This window comes from Lepisma saccharinum, chromosome 29, assembly GCF_977018435.1.
Source record: "Lepisma saccharinum chromosome 29, izLepSacc3.1, whole genome shotgun sequence".
Taxonomy (NCBI): domain Eukaryota; kingdom Metazoa; phylum Arthropoda; class Insecta; order Zygentoma; family Lepismatidae; genus Lepisma; species Lepisma saccharinum.
The window spans coordinates 6,207,462-6,234,057 of NC_139257.1; the positions used below are offsets into that span (position 1 = coordinate 6,207,462).

General features: G+C 38.4%; 1 protein-coding gene across 1 annotated transcript in view; it reads right to left on the reverse strand.

Annotated features, from left to right (window-relative positions):
* The window catches only part of LOC145981188 (phospholipase B1, membrane-associated-like), a 101,234-nt gene that overhangs the window by 54,751 nt on the left and 19,887 nt on the right, over positions 1-26,596 (reverse strand). The window contains exons 4-5 of the mRNA XM_083114307.1: positions 15,514-15,740; positions 9,720-9,882 (exon numbers count right to left, since the gene is read on the reverse strand). Coding sequence (XP_082970433.1) covers positions 9,720-9,882; positions 15,514-15,740 — 390 coding nt within the window. The remainder of the gene's footprint in view (positions 1-9,719; positions 9,883-15,513; positions 15,741-26,596) is intronic.

Below are 26,596 nucleotides of genomic sequence, written 5' to 3' on the forward strand. Positions count from 1 at the left end.
AGACCACCGAGGAGAAATTCTCAAAGGCAGATTCTATGAAGAAGAGCTCAGCAAAACTAAACAGCCTGACACATATCTCATAGAAAAAATCATCCGCAGAAAAGGCAACAAGTTACTTGTCAAATGGCTAGGTCATCCGGAAAACAGCTCGATCGATGCAAACAAAATAATAATATGAACACCTGGGATGTTATAAAAAGGCTGCCAGAACCTGAACAGCAGAATAAGAGAAATGGCAAGTTGCTGCCTGATAATATTAGATGTCTTATTGTTGGGCCATCTGCTTGTGGTAAAACTACACTAATGGTTGATAATTTTTTATTGGCACCCAACTGGTTAGACTGGAAAAACAGGCACTTGTATGTCTTTTCTAAGAGCTTGGAACAATTAAAATATCAGCAGCTGATGAAGCTATATGATGGACTGGATATAGCCACTTTTGAACCAGATGTTAAGCCACTTCATGACTGTCTCGATAATTCTGTTGTTGTGTTTGATGACACTCTACTGGATAATCAAAACAAGGTTAGAAATTTCTTTACACAGGGCCGACACAAAAACATTGATTGCTTCTACCTGGCACAGACTTTTTCAAAAATACCCAAGCAGCTGATCCGAGACAACAGCAATTTTATATGTGTGTTTCATCAAGATCATACCAACCTCAAACACATACATGATGAATATGTAGGTGGGGACTTGAGCTACAATGATTTTTCCAAGATTTGCAGTAAGTGCTGGAACCAGGACAGTTATGGGTTTGTCACAATTGATATGACAAGAAAACCCAATAGTGGTAAATATAGAAATAAAATCAACAATTTTCTAGACATTGAAACATAAATAAATAACCATGAAAAGGCCAATTATTGACGATCTTAAATTAAGAGATTATCTTGTAAAAAGATTTAAGGGATGGAAATCAGAGAACCGAGGTTTTTATGAAGAACACAAACAAACAGAACAGCCTATTATTGATGCTATTAGTGAATTAGGTAAAAATATCAAAACTGTTACAGAGCAAAATCAAAATTTGATCACAGAGCTTGTACCTGTAGCTGCTAGGAACATATTAGATTATCCATTCACCCCACTTTCCAGTATTCATACACCTGGTCCTATTGCTCCTAGAAGAATTGAAGCTACTCAGGATCCTATTGAATTGGGTCTTCTTGCTCAAAAATATTTAAGCACATCTAAAGACAACAAAGATGAGGTTTTTGGCTTATATGCTGACACAGAGCGTGATGGTAGCATCATACATAGAATTGGCAATTTCAGAGTAACATTTATGGGAGATGATCTGATTGTATATTCAGAATCTCGTCTTGGAGAAAAATGTGCTTTTGTTAAGTACCCCGGCACACCTGGATTGTGGGAACTGATGACTAGGAAAAGGCCTGGCAGCTATACAGATCAAGATTATGAATAATACAAAGAAATATTAATAAAATCAGATGCTCTATACCAGAACAATGATCCCACACAAAAAAGAGTCAAGTCTAGCAGTGGGGCAAAATACAATAATTTAATCAAGCCCATATGGTCACAGATCAAGACTGGCAGTGGAATCAAACAATACAACACCCTGCCTAAAGAATTTGTGTGGGTTGATGATGTCAGGAAACTTGTAGATAGGTTGCTGGTCATAGCTGGGGAGGAAAATGCTGGCAACCACAATTTTTACAATGTAAAAGTTGGAATTATGGACATGATAAGCACAAAATTGTCTAATTTTATAGTGAATGACACTAAGGGGATTGGATATCTTATAAAAATTATTAATACTCTACCACCTAAATTTTGGAATATTTCTGAGGGTCGGGGGCTGGTTAATGACATTATAAACAAGCTGCCATTTGAACTACACATTCCAGGCTATCAGTATTGTGGTCCAGGCACAAAATTGGACCATAGATTAAACAGAGGTGATCCTGGTGTTAATCCCCTAGATGCTGCTTGTAGAAACCATGACATAGCATACAACACACATTCTGATCTTGACAAGAGACATGTTGCAGACAAGAAATTAGAAGAGACTGCATTTGGTAGATTTGTAAGCAAAGATGCTTCTTTAAGTGAAAAAATAGCAGCATTGGGGACCACCATAGCTATGAATACCAAACAAAAATTGGGGTGGGGGTTGTGAATATGTATATAATAAACCTACAATGAAGGCCAAGGGTGTTATGTATCAAATACCTTATGCAGGTCTTAAATCTCTTAAAACTATTGATAGCCTTTTGACCAAAAAGCAGCGCAAGAAAAAAAATTCTTGTCTTGCAAAGAGACATGGTATGAAATTGTTACTTAGTACCCCCCAATTAAAAAAATTACAGCAATCAAGAAAAAAATCACATGTGGGGGGATTTATATTTACTATTCCTGCCATCTTAGCTGCTCTCGGGGCTGTTGGGAGCTTGGCCGGGGGATCAGCTGCCATAGCAAAAACAGTAATAGATGCCAAAAAAAATAAGGCAGAATTAGATGAGCAGAGGCGCTATAACCTGGCCATTAAGAAACAAGGCAAAGGTGTTAAGAGAGCCATAAATAAGTTTTAAAAAAACAAGAGCCGCTTACAAACCAAGATATTGAAGCTTTAATCAAGCCACTGGGCATCAAACATTTTAGAGGTGTGTACATGTCTGATTCTTTGCCAGAGCAACCACTAAACAAAGAGTGTGGCATTGTTAATTTGGATAAGTACAAAAATCAGGGCACTCACTGGATTTGTTATCTTAAATATTTAAAAGATGAGGCATTTGTGTTTGATTCATTTGGAGGTGTTCCACCTGAAAATTTAGTAAAATATCTAAAATCAGCTAACCTTTATTACAATAATGCCCGTGTTCAAAATTTCAAAGATGTTAATTGCGGACATTTGTGTTTATCTGTTCTTAGATATATGTCTCAAATAAATAAACCATCAATTGAAGATTTTCAAAAAGCCTTGTGGTATTTAAAACACCATGGGGGTATTCCATCTCACCAGCCAAAATTCAATATTGAAACTCAAATTACATGATGACATAGTGTATCCCACAACAATAGCTCTCAGAGCATTTTATGGCATGTACTTAATCCCTAATATTACACACCACAACAACACAATTGCAGTAGGGGATCAAAAAATTGTCATCACTCCAGGGCAATATAATCTGTCCACTCTAAATGCTCAATTACCCAGAGGTATAGTATTAACTCAAAATTCTGTCACTCACAGAGTAGAGATTGTATCTGCTACAGAAACAGTGGATCTGGGTACTATAGGAGAGCTGTTAGGATTTGAGAACAACACAAAACTTGAACCGGCCATCAAACACACTGCTCTTAATATACCTAAATTCTTAGCCATAGAGACTCTAAATATTCACTGTAATGTGGCAGAGGGTATGATCACCAAATCAAATGGCATAGGCACTCACAAACAAACTGGCATCATTGCAACATTCAAACCTAATTCTGAATTTATGGAGCCTATTATCTACAATCCATCCCCAACATTATATTTTCCTGTGTGCCATAATAGAATAGATTATATTGAATTGATGGTCACTAATGAAAAAGAAGAATCAGTTGATTTTGCTGGAGCCACAACAACTGCAATCATAGAGATTAATATTTAAATAAAAATACATACAAGAAAAAAATGGAAAATATTGAGAGTTATGAGCTACAATCATTCCCCCCAAACAGGAGGACATTTGCAAATTTAAATCAACCCAACACAGAGATTGAGGTTGATCTTGATGTAGGGGATGGCTTTATACACCCCCACAGAGCAGATCTATACATCAAATTTGATGTTGTAAAACTCGATGGTACAGATTATCCGGCAAATTCAAATATAAGATTGGTGGACAATTTTGTGCCACATCTATTCTCTGAAATTGAGGTCAGAAAACATGGTGTTGTTATAAACAGAGTGGATTATCCCGGCATTACCTCCACAGCTTTGGCCACACTAAAATTATCCAAAACCGAGGCTTCATACTACAAAATAGGTGGATTTGAGGCTGGTGATAAGATATTATCTAAGAACCACACAATGCTGTTCCCCATGCGCCTGTTGCCAGGATTCTTCTCAGATTACAAAGATATTATGTGAAAGGGTGGTTTAAGAATCACATTTAGAAGAGCTGCCAATGATAACAATGCTTTGATGAGGTACAGCACATTAAACTCTACAGGGGAAGCTCTGCCTAATACCCTACCTGATGAGGGCAAATGCATTATTCAGACTATGGAGCTAAGAATCCCGGTTGTTGAGTATGAAGCCAGTTATGCTCTTAAATACAAAGCAGATATAATAAAAAATCCACAGATTCCTCTACAATTTTATACTTATCAATGTGTACAGAAGCCCGCATCTGTTACCTATTATGAGTTTCATGCTACAAATTCATTCTCCAGTATACAATATGACATGCCAGATTTTGTGGTGGTATTGTTTCAGACTGGAAGACACAATAATCAGGAAAAAAAATCAAGTAAATTTGATAACTGCAACATCAAGAACATATATCTTAAAAATGGCAGAAATGAGGTATTTCCTAGAGAAAATTATAATTTAGACATGTCCAAGGATGATTTTCTTAAATTATATGAGGCATTTTCATCATACAAAAGGGTCACTACTGGCAATACTGACATGTATTACAGACCAGATGAATTCAAAGCACAGAGACCCATGTTTGTCATCAACACTTCAAAAAGAAAACAGGTTGTGGTTAATGACAGGACAAACATTAAAATTATCTGTGAATTCCACGAAACACTCCCCGATGACACCATATGTAGTGTTATTCTCATAGGTGAAAAATCATATGTTTATGATGTAAGAAATGAGAGAGTCACGGAGCAATTCTAGAAGATATTTGCTCTATTATGCTGTTGTACAACACACTTTGCCAGGTTTCAAACCTCAACTGTATATCAGCTAGCAGTGAATATCTCATGTGTGGGCATATTATTTTGTTGTATGTATTTCAATCTTACACATTTTATCAGGACTCAAACCCAGAGCCCCTGATTACAAGGCAGCAATATTAACACTTCTCCATATGGAATATATCCACATTTTACTGGGTTCTGAGACCCAGAAGCTAATACAAACAAAATTGGATTTTGAACTGTACAATGAATTATTCTCTAAGCCTTGCCTGTGCTCGTATTATCAGAATAATGCAAAACTAGAATTGGTTTCAGCATGCAAGGCAGTTCATTGCCACTGTGTCAGAAAATTTGTATCTTTATCTCAATAATCTTTGTTACACTTTTACATGTTGTCTTGCATGACTAAGAATTTTTCCCCTGTCGCACAGAAAGATTAATGGCCCCTTCAGTGAATCACACAGAAATATCATTAATGCTCCCTTCTAGCTGTGTAGATTATATCTCTTGTGTGCCGGCAAGGCATGCAAGCAAAACATTAGTCTTTTGATAGATTAATATCAATTCATGCATTTCCGAGCTAAATAATTGCTTACCCCGAGCAATGGAATTGATCAGAGATTAGAAAAAAAGCAGGCAACAGCTCAAATTTTGCTTGCATTTTGTATTGAATTAGATCTGTAAGTTGTAGAGCATAGGAATATGGCCAAAAACAATATCAAAAAGGCCATATTTTTGACAAGTTTATGAACAACAATCACACAGATATAGCTTTTACACACATGGCCGAATCTGTCTGAGGAGAAGAGGGGGGGCTCAAACCCAGAAGCCTCCTGATTACAAGGCAATAAAAACCATGGGGCTATGCACCACACTCTACTGGGTCTCAGAACCTAGTAGCTATGAGCTTTATATCAATTCAAAATTCCTGGGATTTTGACAGAAAAACACACTGTAAACAATAAGATCATATGGGAACTTGGCATAGTTTTAAGTGTAGGCAAATCTGTCTGAGGGGGGTTCATCTTTTCTACACTAAAATTCAAAATTTCTTAAAATTAAAAGCATATCACACTTGAAGAATTGGGGTATAAGCCTCTCTTGGCATTGTTTTAAGTGTGGGCAAATCGGTTGTTCAATCAAATAACCTCTTCTTTTCTACACTTGTAAGTGGTCCTGGTTATAGCATTAACTATACTACTACCCTAACCTTACAGCTTAGCCAAATTTTCACACTTTTTGAATATGAGAACACCATTAACAATTGTAAACATCATTTTCTCTCTGAACATGTTGTATCTAAAACAACACTGCACCGAGACTTGAAAAAGATTCAAAAAAATATTCTTCCTACTGGATTTGATATAGCGATTCCTCTCACACTTATTGACATGTATTATCAGATACCACTGTCCCAATGCAGAATTTCTGCTGATGCTGTCAATATTGAGTTGAAAGTGCCTATCACTTCCACTCAGAAGAAATACTTTATTTAGCAATCCCTGTACCCTTTTCGTATCAAAATTTAACGTGCGTAGTGTCGCATAATCCATCGTATATCGCCATCGATGATACTCATAATGTTGTCACCATTAGTGGTACAGACCTTGAAAATTGTCAGGTCCATACACAGAAATTGTGCCTTCTGCCTTCTCACACAGGAAGACACGATGGGCTCAATTTCTGTTTTTCCAAATTGATTCAAGCAACAACCGTGGCTGATACAACGAATGAGTGTACCTACACATGTCACGAATCCCACCTCACTGATGTGGTCAAATTAGATTTAAATGTATATGCAATAATTAATCCTCCTCCTACCATCACCTTTTTTTACGCTAATGGCTCCACTTTACATTATAATCTTACCACTTTTCACGAACCCGGTGCAGTATTGTTACACGTGGCTTGCCATACAGATGTACTTATCACCCCCGATATCAAAATTCATGCTATCTTTCCTTGTGGTTTCGATCATTCAACAATCCACCGAACAATTCATATCCTTCCTGCTGCCTGGACCAACAATCCCAATTTTCTACTCGACACCCATTACAAAATTTCCCCCCTTGTGAATGCAACGGCTCTTTATCATAAACAATGGACATTTCATATCCCTCACCTTAACCTCTCCCAATATAAAGTTCTTGACATCCCTCCTATAACTCCACTTTACAGACATGCGGATTTTCCTATCATTATAATTTTTGTCTGGCTCACATGTCTCACTCTAGGTGTCATATACCAATTTAAACTTCTCCACATTCCCCTTTTCTTATGTTTTACTTCTAAGGCTCGTGCACTTACCCCTCATGACCTTGTAAAATCTCCTGCACATACAATCTCCTATCTCTTCTTAATTTTCATAGCTCTCCTGCTTCTTTGTATTTGCATTACATACATGTACTTAAGTCTAAAACGTCACACTTCTTGCTGCTCATGTTGTAACCGGCGAACCCCATCTCCTCCTAAGACATGTTCCGTCCCTATTATTAGTCCTCCTATTTCCGTAGCTGCTATATCTCAACGTCCCGCACATTCCCCACCACCCCCTCCCACTCTTTGTCAACTTACGACTCCCACTCGCTTAGCTCCTCCTCTTCCCACACGTATCACCTTCGATGATGGCTACTGTCTACCCACCCCTGTCATTTCACTTATGTCACCTTCGCCTCCAACCTTTACTCTTCCGCACTTAGGCGAACACCTTTTATTATAACTTCCCCTTCCCTACGCTTGTCGGCTCCCCCTTGCACAACGTCACCATCTGGCCATACTACACTCACGGCGTTCTCAAGCATCTCTTCGGCAGTTCCGCATACAGCCAGACACCCAGCAGTCGGTCAGCGAGGAATCATCATGGCGCAGCAGTCATCCTGGAGCAGCTGTACATACAGCCAGCCAGCCAGCAGCCATCTATTCCAGACATCATGCAGCCAGCCAACCAGCTGACATCTTATTGCAGACATCATGCAGTCTTCATGCGGCTCATCTATTGCAGACATCATGCAGCCAGCAGATATCTTATTTCAGCTCATCATGCAGCCCGCCAGTCGGCCAGTGGACATCATGCAGACACCATGCAGCCAGCCAACCAGCTGACATCCTATTGCAGACATCATGCAGTCTTCATGCAGCCAGCCAGCCAGCTGACATCTTATTGCAGACATCATGCAGTCTTCATGCGGCTCATCTATTGCAGACATCATGCAGCCAGCAGATATCTTATTTCAGCTCATCATGCAGCCCGCCAGTCGGCCAGTGGACATCATGCAGACACCATGCAGCCAGCCAACCAGCTGACATCCTATTGCAGACATCATGCAGTCTTCATGCGGCTCATCATGCAGCCAGCCAGCCAGCAGGCATCCTATTGCAGCCAGCCAGACACCATGCAGACATCATACAGCCAGCCAGCCAGCACATATTCTATTGCCGACATCCTGATGCAGACATCATGTAGCCAGCCAGCCAGGAGACCTCCTATTGCGACAGACATCATGATGCAGACATCATGCAGCCCGCCAGCCAGGAGCCTTCCTATTGCAGCAGACATCATGCAGCCGGCCAGCCAGCAGATATCTTATTGCAGCACACCATGCAGACATCGTGCAGCCAGCCAGACACCATGCCGCCATCCCGCAGCAAGCACATAAACATGTAGCCAGCAGACCACAGGCAGCCTGCAGCTCAGCATACCACCAGCGGTCAGCATTCCAGCTGAACATGCAGCCAGACCCGTGCAGTACCAGCTATACCGACAGCTCCAACTTTTTTTTATTTTATTTTTCCACATTATTATATACAGGGTTTTTATTTTTCTTTACTCAATGTACTTTCAATTATTATTTCAAAATATACTCTCCATAACCATCTCTACTCTGCTTCGTAACCACTCACAGTGGATACATCTTGGCCAGGGGAATGATGAAGGAATTGGGAGCATAAAAGTCGAAACATTAATTTGCCTCAAACATCGCTCAGAAGCTCGCAAGTTGAACGCTCATTCACCCCACATTCCACCGGATGCAGAGCCGAGCAACAAGAATTTTCCACTCGGCTCTGCACAGTCAGCAAGGCAACGGCCCTCGCCAGCGGTGAGTGCACCTCCACTGTAAATTTCCATCTGCATCCAGGGATACCCCAGGTGCACAGTGGAGGTGCAAAGTCCACCAACCTATGACTCAAATCCAATGTATAAAACCGCTGGAGACAGTAAATCGATCTCTCACTTCGCTCCAATATCACCACCAAACTGATCGACGAGAAGAGGACGACGGCCTTCTGAGAGATCGCGACACTACGAGGCGGCAACAAGCGAGAAGTCCATAGCAGTCCGGATTAAGCCAACCGAAGAATCTGCAAGAATAAAACAAGTCGCCGAATTGCCTGCCGTCTCTTGTCGTCATCTTCGATCTCTCCAGCGGACACCTGTCACCGTCGCCGACGCCAGAAGCCGAGGGCCAGACCAACAGCAAGGGGTGAGTAGCGTTCAACAACACAGGCTCCCAACAATCCTTCATCAGCCTCCTTAAGGGTAGAGGTGGTTAGCCAAGTCAAACTTAAGACCTATTGTATTTATCTGAGCTACGTCCCGGCGTGACTCGATCCCGTACCTTACCCGACGTCACGCTACAATAATTAAAAAGGTAAATGTTAACAATTTTAAGTCCATATTTAACTCCATATTTTGATGAAAATAACTAAATATGTATTTAATATTTAGCTCATTTTTACTACACGTAAATCCGTTCCTTGGTGATGATTCATTCTCAATTTAACAATAAGCATAAGGTAATAGACAAATTGTATTATAAAAGCCTTACCAGGTACAGAAAGAAGATTAACAAACGTTCTTGGGAAGTTTGCCCGTAAGTAGTCCAGTAATTCTTGCAGGCGTGCTCTATGTTGATCCACTACATATTTATGGCTGTTTTCATAGCATATGTTAGTGCAGACATCATTGTTGCCAGTGAGTATTGTTATAACCTGAAATAAAATTAACATTTTAAAAATAAGTTACCTGAACCCAATATGGCCTACTATCTAATATGGCCTATTTGATATTCCAAAGTACGATCAACAAATGACGTTAGCATGTCATTTATACTGTCCGAATTACATGATCGAACCTGTTGGCTGTACCTATAGTACAGTAACTTGAAGACAAAGAAAATCGTGATTGTGTTCTACGTGATCTAATATTGCATGTGCATTGCATTAATTTCTACATCTTCCAAGTGATCTCTGATTGCTCATAATTTGTACTTTACAACAATGTACTTAGTTTATACTTTAATCTAATGTATAACGAATGAAAAAAGAAATAATGTAAGGTGTACTCAATATGGCCTACATAGGAAAGAAAGGCATGTTCAAATGTGACGTTTTTTAGTCTTATGTTCACGTAGCATGTGTGCAACTCACTAAGGATGATAAAGGACCTTTCATTTGCCCAGACTGTCTTCTGGTAACAAATTGTGACATGTCACTCCCTTGTATAGTTGTTTGTAAACAATGTTACTTTTGTGCAAATCTCATGTCTCATTATATAAATAAAATGTAAGAGAATTGTTATAACCTATAAAAGCAATGTAGTTGTACATTCTTTACAATTTCTGTTGCATTTTTGATGTGAAAGAACAAAATATATGACTAGGCCATATTGGGTACATATGTAGCTATCCAATATGGCCTAAACGTAACTTTTATAATAAAATATTCCCTGTATCCATGTTATTATTTAGAATTGGCTTCAATTTTCATTAAACGTCCAGAACGTCCCTCTTTTTAATCTTGCCACTAGTTTTATCTTTCTGACATTTTACACTATTGGAAACAATTGCAACCCTTAGGTACGACATATTAGGTTCAGGTTTCTTCTTTCACCAGCGCGTACAGGCCATGTATTAGTAAATCAACATGTGGTTCGTTTAAAGGTTGTGCCATCAACATCCTGTCAGTGAGGAGAAACTATCTAAACACTCAACCATTTATTTTTTTAATGTCACCTAAGGCAACAACATCGAGACTCTTTATATAAATTCTTCCAAAAAGCACAAGTTCCATATGTATACATTACATTTTTTGTGCCGCATACCAGCATTTCACGGAGCATTCCGTAATTTTCACATGTGGTGAATCATCAAATATAATAAGTATCCAATATTGATGTCATTAATATTCTTAATTATCATGTGCAAAAGAAATTAGCGACGTCGAAGAGATATAACCAGGACATAGAGACTTAACATGTTTACCCAAAAAGCAAATTCCACTCTGACGCTTACGCTGAGAAACGTTGTGTGCATGAGGCACACACGCTAAGCTTTTACTTGTATTAAGTACAAGGGTTATACTACAACACTCAAACAAGAATTCGGGAAGCAATACAAACTCAAACAAACCTCTAAGAGCAAAAAACTGTCTAACCTAACAAAAACAGTAGAACACAAAATCCCAAATTCCTGCACTGTAACATATCTCCGCAAGAGAAAAACAACGGAAATGTAACACCTTCTAATTTTTAAACTATGCAAAATTATCCACTTTCTCGTAGAGAGTAGATAGTTACTCGGCAATATTTTAGCCTTGTACACACATGGACTATATGCAAATAAAACCAATATTTGTGCCCTACGTATGCACATCGTGATTACAATGTACTGTCTGTTGAACAAAATCTTGGCAATTATGTCATAATCTGCTCAAGTGAAGACGTTGTACTCTGAATGTAACGCTCGGTCATGCTTGTTTATCATATCCACCTTGTATTTTCTGCTTATTTCCAGTTATTTAATAGCAAATTTATATTTCTATTACTAATGTACGAATGTTTTCCACTTAGCATCGTAATGTCAATCTTCTGTCCAGATTTGGAAAAATAAAAACATTTTACACAGATTCCCTTGTTTCTTTAAGAGTCAAAATCAACTTTGCTATTCGCGCCCATGCTTATGTAGCTTGATGTTTAGGCCGGCGAGACAGCGTTGCCAAATTTCAGTATTCCGGCCTTGAATAAAGCCGACCGTGGTCTATTACACTCGAATATAATATGGTGTATATCATCCTTATTGCCACATATACAATTTTGGTTTTGTATAATCCAAATCTTTTGTAAATGACTTTTAGTAGTTGTATGTCCTGACCTAATACGATTTAGCAATACTATCACATTCCTTGTACAGAAGGATCCATGAGTATTACCGTGCAAATTGTTCATCACCATGTTCGTGCACTTTATTTGACCCAATAAGAGCTTCAAGAATTAAAAGAAAACTCAAAACCTAGCTGTTGACAACTTCTGCATCAGCACACATAAAAATCCCTCGCTTAAAAACACACAGGATGTAAAAGAAAAATTAATGAAAATAGTCATGGACAATTTTAACGGTAATACTCATGGATCCCACTGTAACTTTAACTTTTGTAAACCAGGGCCTGATTATATTTATCTATCCTCTGATAAAAACTTTCCGCATTTCAAATTCACTTTTGCACAATTTAATCCAGTTTTCCTTCATCCTCGGTAAAAGGTCTGTGTACCATGTTTTCAGCTCCAGGACAATCTATTATTGATGAATCTTCTTCTGTATTTCTTTTTGCGATATCTAGCCAACGTTGCCGAGTTCCAACATGTTGATTAATATCTTTCACTTTGTTCAAAATACTATTGACATCTTATTGAGAGCTGTTGAACATTCTGTTCTTATGATATAACGACTTTACGAGGTCTTTTAGATTTATTTTGTCATGAGGGTCATGGCTGTTTAGATTGAAACCTATGTTTTCGAGCGAAACTATAAAGTATCGAAATAATTGCAGTTCGAGGTTCAGATATTAATGTAGATATGGATATCTAAAAATCTTACCTCAAAATTAAAAATTAAAGAGCCCCTTGGGATAGGTTTAAAATGTAGGTTGTAAATAGGCCAAACACAACATATTAAAGAAGGTAAGTATAGTTTAAAAACTGTGTACTTCAGAAACAGTGGAAGAAACTTGCTCTTCTCAAAAAGGTAAAAACATTGGCTAAAAATCTGTCAACGTCTCCCAACATGGATGACAAATCGTTGGGAAGGTCAAAACCTTGTCGGAGGTAATTAAAATAGGTACATTGGAGAAGAATGTACCGAACGATGATGCAATTACGGCACAGCGGAGGGTCCAGCCCTTGCAGCAAATGGCGATGTGTGAGACGACTGTGTCCGATGCGGAGTCGCATTAAGATGACTTCTTCTCGGCGTGAGGGACGGGAACGCCAAGCACCAGTGTGGGGCTTGATAGCTATGAGCAGATATCTCATCCACTCTGCCTGCCTGCCAAGTGTCAAGAACGTAACAACGAAACACATTCTGCAGGTCCCTAGATCGCAGAAGGTGGACGAGAGCGTCGCCGTCTGCAGCAGCAGACTTATGAAAATGGATGAAATGAAAAGTTAATCACAAAGAAACGCCCATAGTCTGAGCATGATTGGACTTCGAACTCGATATGCTTTCGTTTTGGATCAACAGAAAAAAGATGATATTCTCGTTCATCGAAGGAAAATTTCTATTGAATACATTAGTAAACTTCATACGAAGTCATTTCATCTATATATCAAACACTAAACATAGGCCAGTCAACAAGGGATGCTTTTGGGGTCCAATAAGGTAAAAAGCCGGGAAAGCTGGATTAAATTTTATTATCTTCGTAAAAGTGTTCTTAACAACATATTTTGGGGTTATCTTCTCTTTGAGACCAAGCATATCCTACACATAGGTGACGCTAAATATGTTCTATAAACTACTGTGTGCAGTGATAAAACCAGTTGAACCCATAAATGACAACATTCTGTAAGAAAGAACATAATAAAATAATCCCAGTTTTATAGAAGGGAATGCAAATGCAAAACAACAAACTAGGGAAGAAAAGCTCGCGGTTAGAAATAAATGAATGCTTAATTTAATTTAGGTAGTATTAAACAGAAGTTACTAACCGAAAAACTACTGCATGTTGGACAGCTTAAAGTGAAAAACAAATCTGTCTCTCGCCGAGAGGAAGTTCTTCTAACACCGATTCGTATTGGACACAGCTGTCTAACGCATGGTCACTTGCTGCAAGGGCTGGACCCTCCGATGTGTCGTGTGCGTAACGTTGAATATGCCGACTTCGCTATCCTCAGACAGACTTTTAATCTTTCCAGCTGTTTGTCATCCCTGGTGGGTGATGACAACATTGTTTTATCCAACGTTAGATTTTTGCGAAAAGCTGGTCCCTTCCACCGTCTGTGACGAAGCTTTAATTTTTTTCTGACTTTTTAATGTGTTGTGTTTGTTTTGTGCAGGTCTTTTTACAACCTAGCACTTACAATTTTTCTCAAGGGGCCTTTTACACCCCGTGTTTTAATCTCTCAAGTCAGAATTTTAGGTAAGGGGATATTTCCCAGAACATATTGAAGGATGCAAAATGGCATTAAGTGCCGACGCACCCAAAAATTTTAATGCATTCATTCATTCAAATCCTGTCATCTTACAATATTTAAATGTTCTCTTCTTTTGCTCTGCGGTGTCAGACAAAATACTACGGTTATTGTTTTACATACTATACTTGAGTATGAACCCTATACCTATTATATTCATGGCAAGGGCCCCATAAAAGATCCGGCGCTGCCTTGACTGATAAAAAGCTAACATGTTATCACTAGGGAACGGAACTTTATGTGCTAAAAATCTCAGAAATATTTATTTTTTTGTGTCATAAATCTTGAAAATATGTTATAAAAACAGGAAAATATGTGACAAAAATAAAAAAAACATTTGGTAACAAGAACAAAATATTACATGCATTTTAAACACCTGAAATCAGTTTCTAAATGCTTAACTCTTAGTGAGCTATTTTTTGGAAGAGTTGCAGTGGATCACCATAGTTGTTTTTTTCAAATTCTCCATTGTAAATCTGTGACGATTATCTCTAAAAAGCATCTTATATTGTGAGAAAGATCGCTCCACGTTACAAGAAACAATTCTTGCATATTTGAAGCACAAAATGTCACTAAGTTTAAGTTTTCCAAAGCTTCCTCTTCCTCTACTTCACCTTCCAAAACACGTGCAATTTGGCACAAAGTTTGAAAACCTTGGTTTTTCCCCAAAATTTCTGTACATTTAGACATTAGCACTTGTGCGTTAGATCCAGTGGGGGTAATATTTTCCCCCAATAGGATCGTAGGCGAGGCGCCAGAAGTCTGCCAGCGAGCGTGTTCAAAGACAAAACAAACCTAACACTCTCGATATGAAAGAGGTGGGGAGAATAAATATTTTTCCCTCTTGGATTTCGAGGTAGCTGAAGTTAATGAGCGATTTTATGTATTTAAAATGAAAATTTGCAAAATATGTATTTACATACGGAAAACTGGAAAATATGTGTTTTTATGTAAAATAAAATTTGCTGTGTTGACATATAAGGCTATGATCAGAATTTTGGCAAAAAGGAGGGTCTCTATCTTATCGCAAAAAAAACATTTATAGTTCCGTTCCCTAGTTACCACGTACCCCTTACGGACGACAACATGATCTAACAGCCTCCCCAAATTATAAACATTCCTCGTATATAGTGTACAATAATCTCATTGTGATACAAAACCTTCCAATCTCTCCTCATGTCAATGTCCTTCCGAGCTCTCATTCTCCGATAGAGGGCCATCGCTTGGTTCATTAGGTCGTCGTGTCCTGATCCAGCGATAGCCACATTGAACTGCGAATTCTCGTTGTACCAGGACGAATCCATGAGGGAATAGCCTGTCAGCTTGTTATTGAATTCCTTCAGGATGTTGGGAAGGGTGATATATTCCCTCCATGTTCCCTGACCACCTAGAAAAACAGTTATTCATTAGGTCAAATCAGTTTCTGTTACATTGCGGTCGAATACATGGGCGCTGGCAGGGGGGAGGGGCACTTCCCCCCTTGAGATATCTGGAAAGAGTTAATGTAATTTTAATGGTGAAATTGTAGAGATATTTTACAACACAATATATTGTTTTCTGTGACTTACAGGCAACTATTATTATTATTATTTGAAATATGGTTACATTTAAGCTTACAGTCTATTTTACACTGATTATCTAAATTTAAAAAACCGCTTTTTGTCCTACATGAGCCGGCCCCCATGGGGGACTGGTTAGCAAATTGCACTACGACGCCAGGGGTCTCGGGTTCGAATCCCGGTCTGGGGATGGATGTTTGTGGGTGTCCATTGATCAATTTTTTCATGTCACTCATCCGCATCTTCGCAAATTAGCCAGAAGTGGCACAAAAAGCAAAGTAAAATAAAGCAAATCAATGATTGTCCTACATGAATTAATGTTAGGTGTTGCTACAGTTATGCAAATTGTATATAGATATACAGAGTATGGAAATTACAAATGTATGTAATTAAAAAACATAAGTAGCAGTAGTAGTAATAATAGTAATGTAATAATAATAGTAAAAGTTTCTGTGACTCTGCCCCCTGAAAAAAAATCCTGCCGGTTCCTTTGGTCGAGTATCTTGTCACATATTTCTGAGAGTTCCGTACCAATGTCTCATAATAATAATGTATAAAATGTAATAATTATAATTGAAATTATTTAAAATAAATAATGAAATTAATCAATATTTAATTTTTATTACATTAAAAGGTAAAATAATTTGTCATTAGCAAAATTTGTTAAAAAAAAGATATAGAAATAACTGCCCTGGAAATTAATGTCAAATAGATAAATAATTGAATATAAAGAAGTGTGTTAGATCCAGTTGACGAAAGGTGATATTTTATGAATGTTACGTTATAAGTAGTAATAAATCTTGCAAAAATCTTCTTTGGTACTATCATCCAAAGTCTTATGATCACAACATAATCCTTCTCTTCCAATACGTTTCGCGAAAATAAACAACCCTCGATTGAACAACAAGCATAATTTTATTATTTAATTTTAGCTATTTTATTATTTCACTAGCTGATTGTTCGGCGTTGTCCGGGTATTTATTTACCCCAATGTTCTATTAGACAGGAAAATCATAAATTCTGACTACAGTGTATAATGAACTTGGAGTTAAACGGCATTAGGAGTGTCACTATTCATCTTAGCGACCCCGAAAACTATGGATTTCACACTAATATCGGTCTTTTTACATGTCACCCCCTCCCCATCCCCACCCCTAGGGGTGCCAGAGATGTCTTACCACCACAGTATTTCTTTCCAGATTGTAAGTCATATGTGTATCAAGTTTGGTCATCGTGAATGTCACCAATTAGCTTAGCGACTCCGAAAACTATTTATTCGACACTAATCTAGGTCATTTTTGACATTCTATATTTCACCCCCTCTCATCCCCAATGCCGATAGGTGATGAACGGCATTGGGAGTGTCACTTTTCATCTTAGCTACCCCGAAAACTATGGATTCCAAACTAATCTCGGTCGTCTTCGATTATTTTTACATGTCACCCCTTCCCACCTCACCCCTAGGTGTGCCAGGGTGTCGTACCCCCACAGTACTTTTTTCCAGATTGCAAGTCATATGTGTGCGAAGTTTGGTTGAAATCGCTCCACGCGTTCGACAGTTATGCCGGATGAAACATACATACATAGGGTAAAGGTTGGTATTATCATGAAATAGGTAATATCGTGATAGTTTTGTATTGATGTATACACGTAAACACGTGTGTTTCTGCCTGGCGTCATTTTGCTCACTTACTGGCAGGACCTTTAAGAAACCCGTACGAACGACAGGCAGTTTCTCGCAAGCGAGGTTCTTTTGTGATACGTCAATACAAAACTATCACGATATTACCTATATCACGATAATACCAACCTTTACCTACATTTTTATATATATATAGATTATTTTCATTATTCAATTTTAATACTTAGTAAATACCCCTGCCCCCCCCCCCCAAATATGCCCTTGCTTGTATGACTGTGTTACATAACATATGCAATGGAACTCTTCAGGGCAATAGTTTAACAAAGCAAAAGTACAAGGCCGAGATAGCGCGCGACTGCAGAAGCATGGCGCAGATGCCGGTATTTTCGATCTGTAACGTCCCGCATATTTTTACATACATATCTTTAGCATGTAGACAACGTGTACTAACCCGTGTTATAAGAGTTGTTCAATGTGTAGCCAACTGCATTCACATATTCCCGGCATCATTTGATGACATGGGCGTAACTTGGGATCTAATTTTGAGGGTACAGAATCAAACTGGATCTAATTTTTAGGGGCACAATTATACTTGGACCTAATTTTGAGGCGGCAGATTCACATTGGGCATAATTTTGAGTGGGCAGAATTAAACTTGAGCCTAATTTTGAGGGGGTAAAATCAAACCCTGGAGCTTAAGTTTGGGGAAAGAAACTCGAAAGGATTTCCATCCAATAAAAACAGTATTCAGGATTATTTGCTAAATAACTGTGACGTTTCCGAAAGCACAAATATTTAAACTTTGAGTGACATATGTGTTTCCAAGTTGTTTTCTTGTCGTTGTTAACCCGCCAGGACACGTGCTGGGTAAAATTACCTAGAAGAAAATTGCTTCTTAAGTCCGAATTGTAAAGCATGTACGAGGGTGGTTCAGCATGCTCCGCCCCTGACCCATTTCCAGTGATAGTAGAGACCTGTAATTTTATATGTAACATTGTTCATTCTTTGGACTAATATCCACAAAGTTTCAAGAATTTACAACAATTTTTCTATTTGTTACAAGTTGATGATCAGTAAGAAATGTAGCCACATGTAAAAAAAATAGAAAAATCTGAGGTCCGAGCAGTGATAAAATATTTACTCAAGAAAAATTAACACCGAAAGACATCCATGCAGATATGGTTGGAACTCTTGGAGACTCTAGCCCCTCATATGACCTAGTGAAGAAGAGATGGTGCCGTGAATTTAAATGTGGTCGGCAGACCTGTAAAGATGAGCATGGTGGTGGCCCATCTGCAACGGTGACCACACCAGAAATGATTACAAAAGTACACGACATGATTTTAGCAGACCGGCGAGTGACTGTCTGCCATATAGCAGACACACGTGGAATCTCAACTGGCAGTGTGCATTCAATTATTCATAATCATTTGTTGGCAATGATCTCTGCACGTTGGGTCCCGTGAATGCTTACAGTCGACCAAAAGAGGACACGTTGTGTGACAAGTCAGGACCTGTTACGGACAATAAAGGCTGACAAGCCAAATTTTCTGAACAGATTTGTTACAATTGATGAAACGTGGGTTCACCACTTCGATTCCGAAAGTAAACGCCAAAGCATGCAATGGAAACATCACCATTCTCCACCCTCAAAGAAATTCAAGGTTCAACCATCAAAGGCCAAATTGATGGCATGACATCTGTGTTCTGGGATGCGGAGGAATTATTTTTATAGATTATCTCCAACAGGGAAAGACAATCACAGGTGTTTATTTTGCAACCCTAATTGAAGAATTACGTACTGTCATCAAAGGAGAAACGCCGCGGAATGTTGGCCCGTGGTGTGTTGTTCCATTGTGCGGTGGCTACAATTCATGCAGCTCATGCAGCAGGGTTCGAAATTGTCCCTCATGCCCCTTATTTTCTAGATCTGTCCCCCAGTGACTTCCACCTGTTTCCAAACATGAAGAAACACCTTCGTGGAAAACATTTTGACAGTGATTCCGAGGTTATGGATGTTGTGAAAGCTTGGTTGCAGGATCAACCATTTTTTTTTTCTGCTGGGATTGAAGCACTGGAAGGCCGATTGGAAAAGTGTGTTAATGTTGCAGGGGACTATGTTGAAAAGTGACAGTGATTTGGTTTTCCTACGAGGGTTCCTTCTATGTCAGGGGCGGAGCATGCTGAACCACCCTCGTAATTAGTAATACCTCATTGATTAATGTAATTTTATTAATTTTGAACATTTGATTAGAATCACACAATTTATAAAATCGAAAAAAAAATATCATGTTGGAATACCAAACTGAAACGTATGACCGTGCGTTGGGTGAAATTTACCCAGGCAGTGTTTCTACGGCCCTGCGAGCGAAACTAAGGAACTAACTGACAGCCGATTCAAGGTCCCGACACTCGGAAGGGTTCATTGAAGGGTAGACAATAGACGGAAGTGATCAAAACACATATTTAAAAACCGACTGGATATGTTTTACCCATACGCTCGTCCTTACGGGTTAAACACTAGACGCAGTTACAGTCAAGGGCGCCCGTAGGTGGAGGTCGGGGGCACTTGCCCCCGCCCCTGAGATTCCTGGAAAGAGTTAACGTAATTGGAATGGTGAAATTGTAGTGATATTGTATTACGAAAATATATTGCTTTCTGTAACTTACAGGCTGTAAGGTACAGGAACTATGATTATTATTACGTATAATTTTACAGTACCCTTCGGCACGTAACAATATGGATCAGAGGTACCATGAAGGACAATACATTAAGTGGTCTCTGACTGATTGATGTCTGTGCATTGTGAAAAATTACAAAATGACAAAGAACTGTTCATCAACAAAGTAATAGATGTCTATCGAAAGGAAGAAAGGCGAATCCAGTTCCTATCTAAATAGTAGACTCTAATCTAAACTTGTGTACAACGCCAAAGTATTTACAATTCAATTTGAATTTTATGATCTGTAAAGTAATAATAATCATACCAATGATAATAACAGAAATAATAGCAATAAGAGTAGTAGTAATAAAATATTATATGATTCTGCCCCCCTGAGAAAAATCCTACTGTTCTGTTCGTTTTAGCGTGCAGTGTAATTTCTCTCTAATTTCAGTGCCTGTGTGTGTGTACGTTTGTGTGTTAGTTTTTCTGTGAAATTCCAGTGTGTGTTTAATACGATTGTGAGACCATTGAAATGTCAGCCGAATATTTCCTTAGAACAAAAAAAAAATATGTATGACATTAAGTGTAAACTGAATCATGTCGAGATGTTTTTGGGCAATTTTCACAGAAATCCCATGGCAGAGAAAGAGGCAACTTGTTCTGAGATTATGAGAAACAGAACTTACAAGAATTACGAAAGAGAAACTTTTCCGAGTCAATCAGAAGATTCCGGGAATGTGTGAATGCAGTTGGCTACCACGTTGAACAACTCTTATAACACAGGTTAGTCTTAGTACTCGTTATGCAATATACATATAATTGTCTGCATCCTAGAGATATGTGCTTGAAAACAAGCGGGACGTCACAGCTCGAAAATACCGGGATTTGCACCATGCCCCGCCGTCTGCAGTCGCGCGCTAACTCGGCCCCGAGCCAAACTGAACGCACTGTAGTTTATGGAACAAAGAAAAGACCGAGAGAGGTCGGCAGTAATGATCAGTCAGGCAATTGACCTCGAGGGGTGAGTTTCTGGTTAGGCAGGCCAACGAGACACTGCGCCTGGACTCGTGCCCAGGGCAATTTTATCTTTGGTCATGTTGTCCTCCGTTTGTCCAGGTGCGTGCTGAGTGCCCCTTTGCAGCCTCAGTTCTGGAGATTTTACCTTCGTTATTGTGAAGCAAGGTGGATAAAAATCATGATTCATATTTAAAAAAATAATTTTAATTTTTTTTATTTAAATCTATTTTTATATATATATTTTAAAACACGCTTAAAATTGCTTATATGGTTTTCGGCACTATCCATATAGTTATATGTTTTTTTTTATAGAAATACTTTTTCTGGTAAACGGCCTTGTAAAATATTTGAACAGTTTGATTAAAGGGAAACAACTAGAGAAAGTACAGGGAGGTTATTTCAGTCGTTCACCGCCAGCGTGTCGGCCGTTCGGCGGACTCTTCATGCAACAGGTCCCGGCAAATTGCATTACAGGAAGTCCGTAACAGAAACCGCTTGTTTTCTAATGTTTCCACTTTTCACAATTACAGTTACAATTACAATTGAAATAAGAACTTAACTTGTCGCAAGGATTGCAGAAAAAGGTGCCCTCGCAATTACAAATATTTCTGGCACCTTATTTCTGACATCTAATCTTAGATTAGTCATCGCTGCTTTATCCTCAGTTGTCGCGACAGCGCCTGCAGCTTATCGGGGGTTGGGTGAGTTGTCAGCCGCGAGAGGGCGCTTCATACTGCACGTGTCGGCAGTGATGCCAACCGTAGGGACATGTCCCTCCGCATAGGGACTTTTCACTAAATTTCGCCCGCGTAGGAACGTAGGGACAGATTTTGCCAAATGAGGGAAAACGTAGGTACTTTTTTCAATCTTGGTAAATTACATTTTATGAATTAGTTTATCTGGATACTTTAGCGAGGAGGAGAAAAAAGAACTAACTAACAAATCTCCATCAGAATTTTGGAACATGTTATCGGTTACCAAAAACTTTTTGAAAACATTTCCACTCTCGCGAAAATAGTGCTAACATTGCCGCATTCTAACGCGGAAACGGAAAGAATATTTTCAATGTTAAGTGATACAAAAACAAAAAAAGGGAAATAAAATGGGACCAAAATTGTTAAAGACTGCAGGAAATACAGCATCACCAACCAACATCTATCTCTTCACAGCAGCAGCATGTATGACGTCAAATAACATAATCAACAGTAAACGACTCAACGTTATTCATTAGGGGTGTGCTGGATTCTTTACTTTAAAAAGTCGTTAATTCTCGACGTTTTCTGCCTTGTAAGTTTCTGGAACTTATCGAAAGTTGTAAGTTTTTATTCTAGAAATGCAAAAACAATCACTTAAAGTGAAAATGACTTGTAAAATTCGAGATTTCCAGTGCTTCGGGAAATTTCGAACATTTCCCGTCCAGAAAATTTTCCGACTTGGTCGGGAAATTGCAAATTTTTCAGTCCCGAATGTCGGGATTTAAAAAAATTACCGTCCCGATCCCGTCCCGACCCAAAACATTCTGTCCCGCACACCCCTATTATTCATTAAGGCAAGAATTTACAATACCGGACCAGTCTGTAATTTCTATGCTACGTCTTATACTCACGAAATAATTATTCGTGATGACTTATCTCAAGTTAACATGTTGTGGTGAGGGGGAAAAAATGTTCATTAACGTGTAGAAGTTGTAAAATAAGCTTTTCAATTCTCGCAATGATTCTCTGTATACAAGTATGGTAGCCATATTTGTTGATATGAACAAATTACAATTAGTTACGCTGTCTACAGCGTTGCCACACTGTTGATTTCATACTTGGAGAGCATGGATCGTGTAAGAATGGCGGAAGAGAACAGTAAAAAAGTTGTTAACGTTGTACAGATTGTTAGGTGGAGTGTGCAGGAGGATGGCTGTGGGCTAATTAATAAACTTATGGATTTCAGTATATTGCCCAAAGAACGTGCTTACATGTGACAGCGACAATCACGATGTAGAAGAACTGATTTGATTACAGGTAAATTTGGCAACAGTACATCAATCATAAAATTGCAGGATACGAAAATGGCGTCTTCGATGATGAACGTTTGCCGTTAAAGTGCTACGAAAATAATATTTTTTATCGGTTCGTAATCACAATTACCGCAAAACCATTCAGGAATAGCCCCACTGACCATTCCCGGTAAGGTTAGGTTAGGCAAGGCAAACATAGTTAAAATTTGGGCTCGAAAAAAACATGCACGGGTAGCCCCACAAACCATTGACGGATAGCCCCACGAACCATTCAGGTACGGTTAGGTTAGGTTAGGATAGGATAGGCAAACATAGTTAAAATTTGGGGTCGTAGTAATATCAGGAATGTATATTTCGTATTTTAAGTATTGGAAACACAAAATCTTCCGGTAAATAATGAGCAATCGTGCCGATCGCGGACCACTCAATTTAACTTATTTTGCAATTTCTACACGTGACCCCCCAAATTTTAACTTCAAATTCGTGATTAGGAGGCCTCAATTTAGTGAGTATGCAAAATATTACAAAAATCGGGGAGGGGTCATGTATTGGAAATTCGCTCCTTCATTAATTGTGGAAGCACCGAGAAGAAAGATTTGGTAAGTAAATGTGTATATTTTATCTTCTGTTTTGCATGCTCATGAGGTGTTGTTTTTACTTGGCGTAGGGACATTTGGTCAGTTGTAGGGACATTTTGACTACGTCTGTAGGGACATTGCCGAAAAATGGTTAGCAACACTGTCGGCTACCAGACGTCAAGTGTACGTTCATATTCACTTCTGTTTGCGTTTATCAGTACGCGTGTTGCTTATACTGTGTTATTGTAATGTGCTACTCATGGCCAGTGCTTTATTGTGTGTTAATTGTTATTCATTCATAACTTATGTAGTTAAACAAATATAGTCTTGAACAGAGAGTTTTTATGTACGATAATTACGTGAAAACGAATTCTTGCAAAGAAAAAGTGGTCAGGGAATTACGAGAGACAGGATCTCTTGAACCTAAGAAACGCGTTGTATTGCTGTTGAAGGAGGTCATTTTCAACATCTCTTATAACACAGGAGGTTAGTGATCATCATTATTATTACTTTTAAATATCATTTTACGCTTTCGGTTTGCTTTATGCGCCGGGATGCTGTCTTCCCTTTCTGACAACTGAGGATAAAGTAGCGATGATTAATCTAAGATTAGATGTCAGAAATAAGGTGCCAGAAATATTTGTATGTGGGAGGACACCTTTCCAGCATCCTTGCGACAAGGTACGTGCTTATTTCAATTGTAATTGTAACTGTAATTGTGAAAAGTGGAAACATTACAAAACAAGCAGTTTCTGTTGCGGACTTCCTGAACGCAATTTGCCGGGACCTGTTGCATGAAGAGTCCGCCGAACGGCCGACACGCTGGCGGTGAACGACTGAAATAACCTCCCTGTAGAAGCATATGAATACTTAGGAACTATCATACCAGTGGGAAAATTGATCAAGAGATAATGAATAGGACAAAGAAGGCAGCATCAGCATATTATCAAATGACTAACACTTTAGTCGGAAAAAAGAGAGATCAGTACAAAAACAAAAATGCAACTCTACAACTCAATTGTAGTTCCCATCATGGTCTATGGCACGGAGAGTTTAGCACTCCAAGATAAACATCTAAGTACATTTCAAGCAATAGAGATGAAATATCTCAGAAGAATAATGGGGAGAACCCGAAGAGACAGAATAAGAAATGAAAGAATAAGAGAAGAGGTAAAACAAAAGAAGACAATGACTGAAGTAGTAGAGGAACGCCAGCTGAAGTGGTATGGACATGTAAATAGAATGAATGAAGATAGAAAAGCCAAGCAAGTGATGGAGATGAGGGTAGAGTAGAAAGAGGCAAGCCAAGAAATACATGGGAAGACAGAATAGAAAAGATAGAACTAAAATATGGAAAAATTAAGAACGAAATGAGAAGAATGGGTAGAGACCGGACGAAGTGGATGAGATGGACAGAACGAGGTACCCGACGCTTAACGGCATAAGGGAATAAGGAAAAGAAGAAGAAGAATAAAGCAAATAATTAATTATATGTAAATATACAGTGTTCTGTTTCTGATACCATATACAGGGTGTATCATAAGTAATAGCGCAAACTGACACAGGTGAACGTACACGATGATAGAAGCAAAAAAAATCTCAGTAAACATGAGTCTGCAAAGGAGCCGTTTTCGAGATAATCGCGAATGTGTGGTTATAAGCCGCCACTGACTTCATTGTTTGTAAACGTCGTCCTAGTTGCTAAAATGCTAATGATGTGTGCGAATGTGTTGTCACTTATTACATTTTATAAACACCGAGTGTTTACTCATTGCGCGTTCCGAGGATTGCTCTTCGTTTACAATAGAGAACATTTACGAGAGATAGCGTGGGAATCAAATAGGATGGACATGTGGCGGCTTGTAAGTACACATTCGCAATTATCTCGAAAACGTCTCGTTAGCAGACACATGTTTACTGAGACTTTTTGCTTCTATTATAGTGTACTTTCACCTGTGTCAGTTTGCGGTATTACTATTGAGACACCCTGTATATGAACCTACTATGGAAATATTTGTTGAGTGTGTTAATGAAAATATAATAATTTCAGTAACTTTTCTTCCAGTGAAAATAGTCTGGCTGTACTCTATAATTGTAACTTAAAATGTTTTTTAAAGTATTTGTAGCTGAAGTTTGGCAATTTTTAATAATAGTCTGCAAAATATCAGCTGCTATGTTTATTTACTGTTTAACATGATTAGTATTTTGTATATTTTTATAAACAAAATATTTACTATTTTTGTATAAAAATGACTGAAATGTAAATCAAGAGAAATTCAAGTGTGCTTACAGTTTACATGTTATATTTCCATGAGCTTCACCCCCATCAGTACATATATTTTTTTTCATTTGTGTCCTTTCTTAGAGATTAATATACACTATTTTATGATTACGAGATTAATGTACTTTCATCAAAAGTGATTCAGATATCTACAAAGTCCTTATGTACATTATTCTATAAATTAATTCTTGAAAGTAAAAATGTGCTTCTTTTTTAAAAAAATAATGTGAAGATGCCCAACTGTAAATGAGCAGCTGGGAGTGTATTTACTAAGGCCTGCTTTAGAATGAAGCATTTCCTTTAACACTTTTGTTAGCATAAATGCTGTGTAAATGCTTCCAAAAATCTTGTAACAGATAGTACTTTACACGGAAGCATTTTCATGAAATATTTCGGTTAGGTTTTGCAATTACAATGTATAATACATACAGCACGAAAGGCACATTGAGTTACACCATATATGGCGAGTGCACGGTGTTTACAATTGAAACA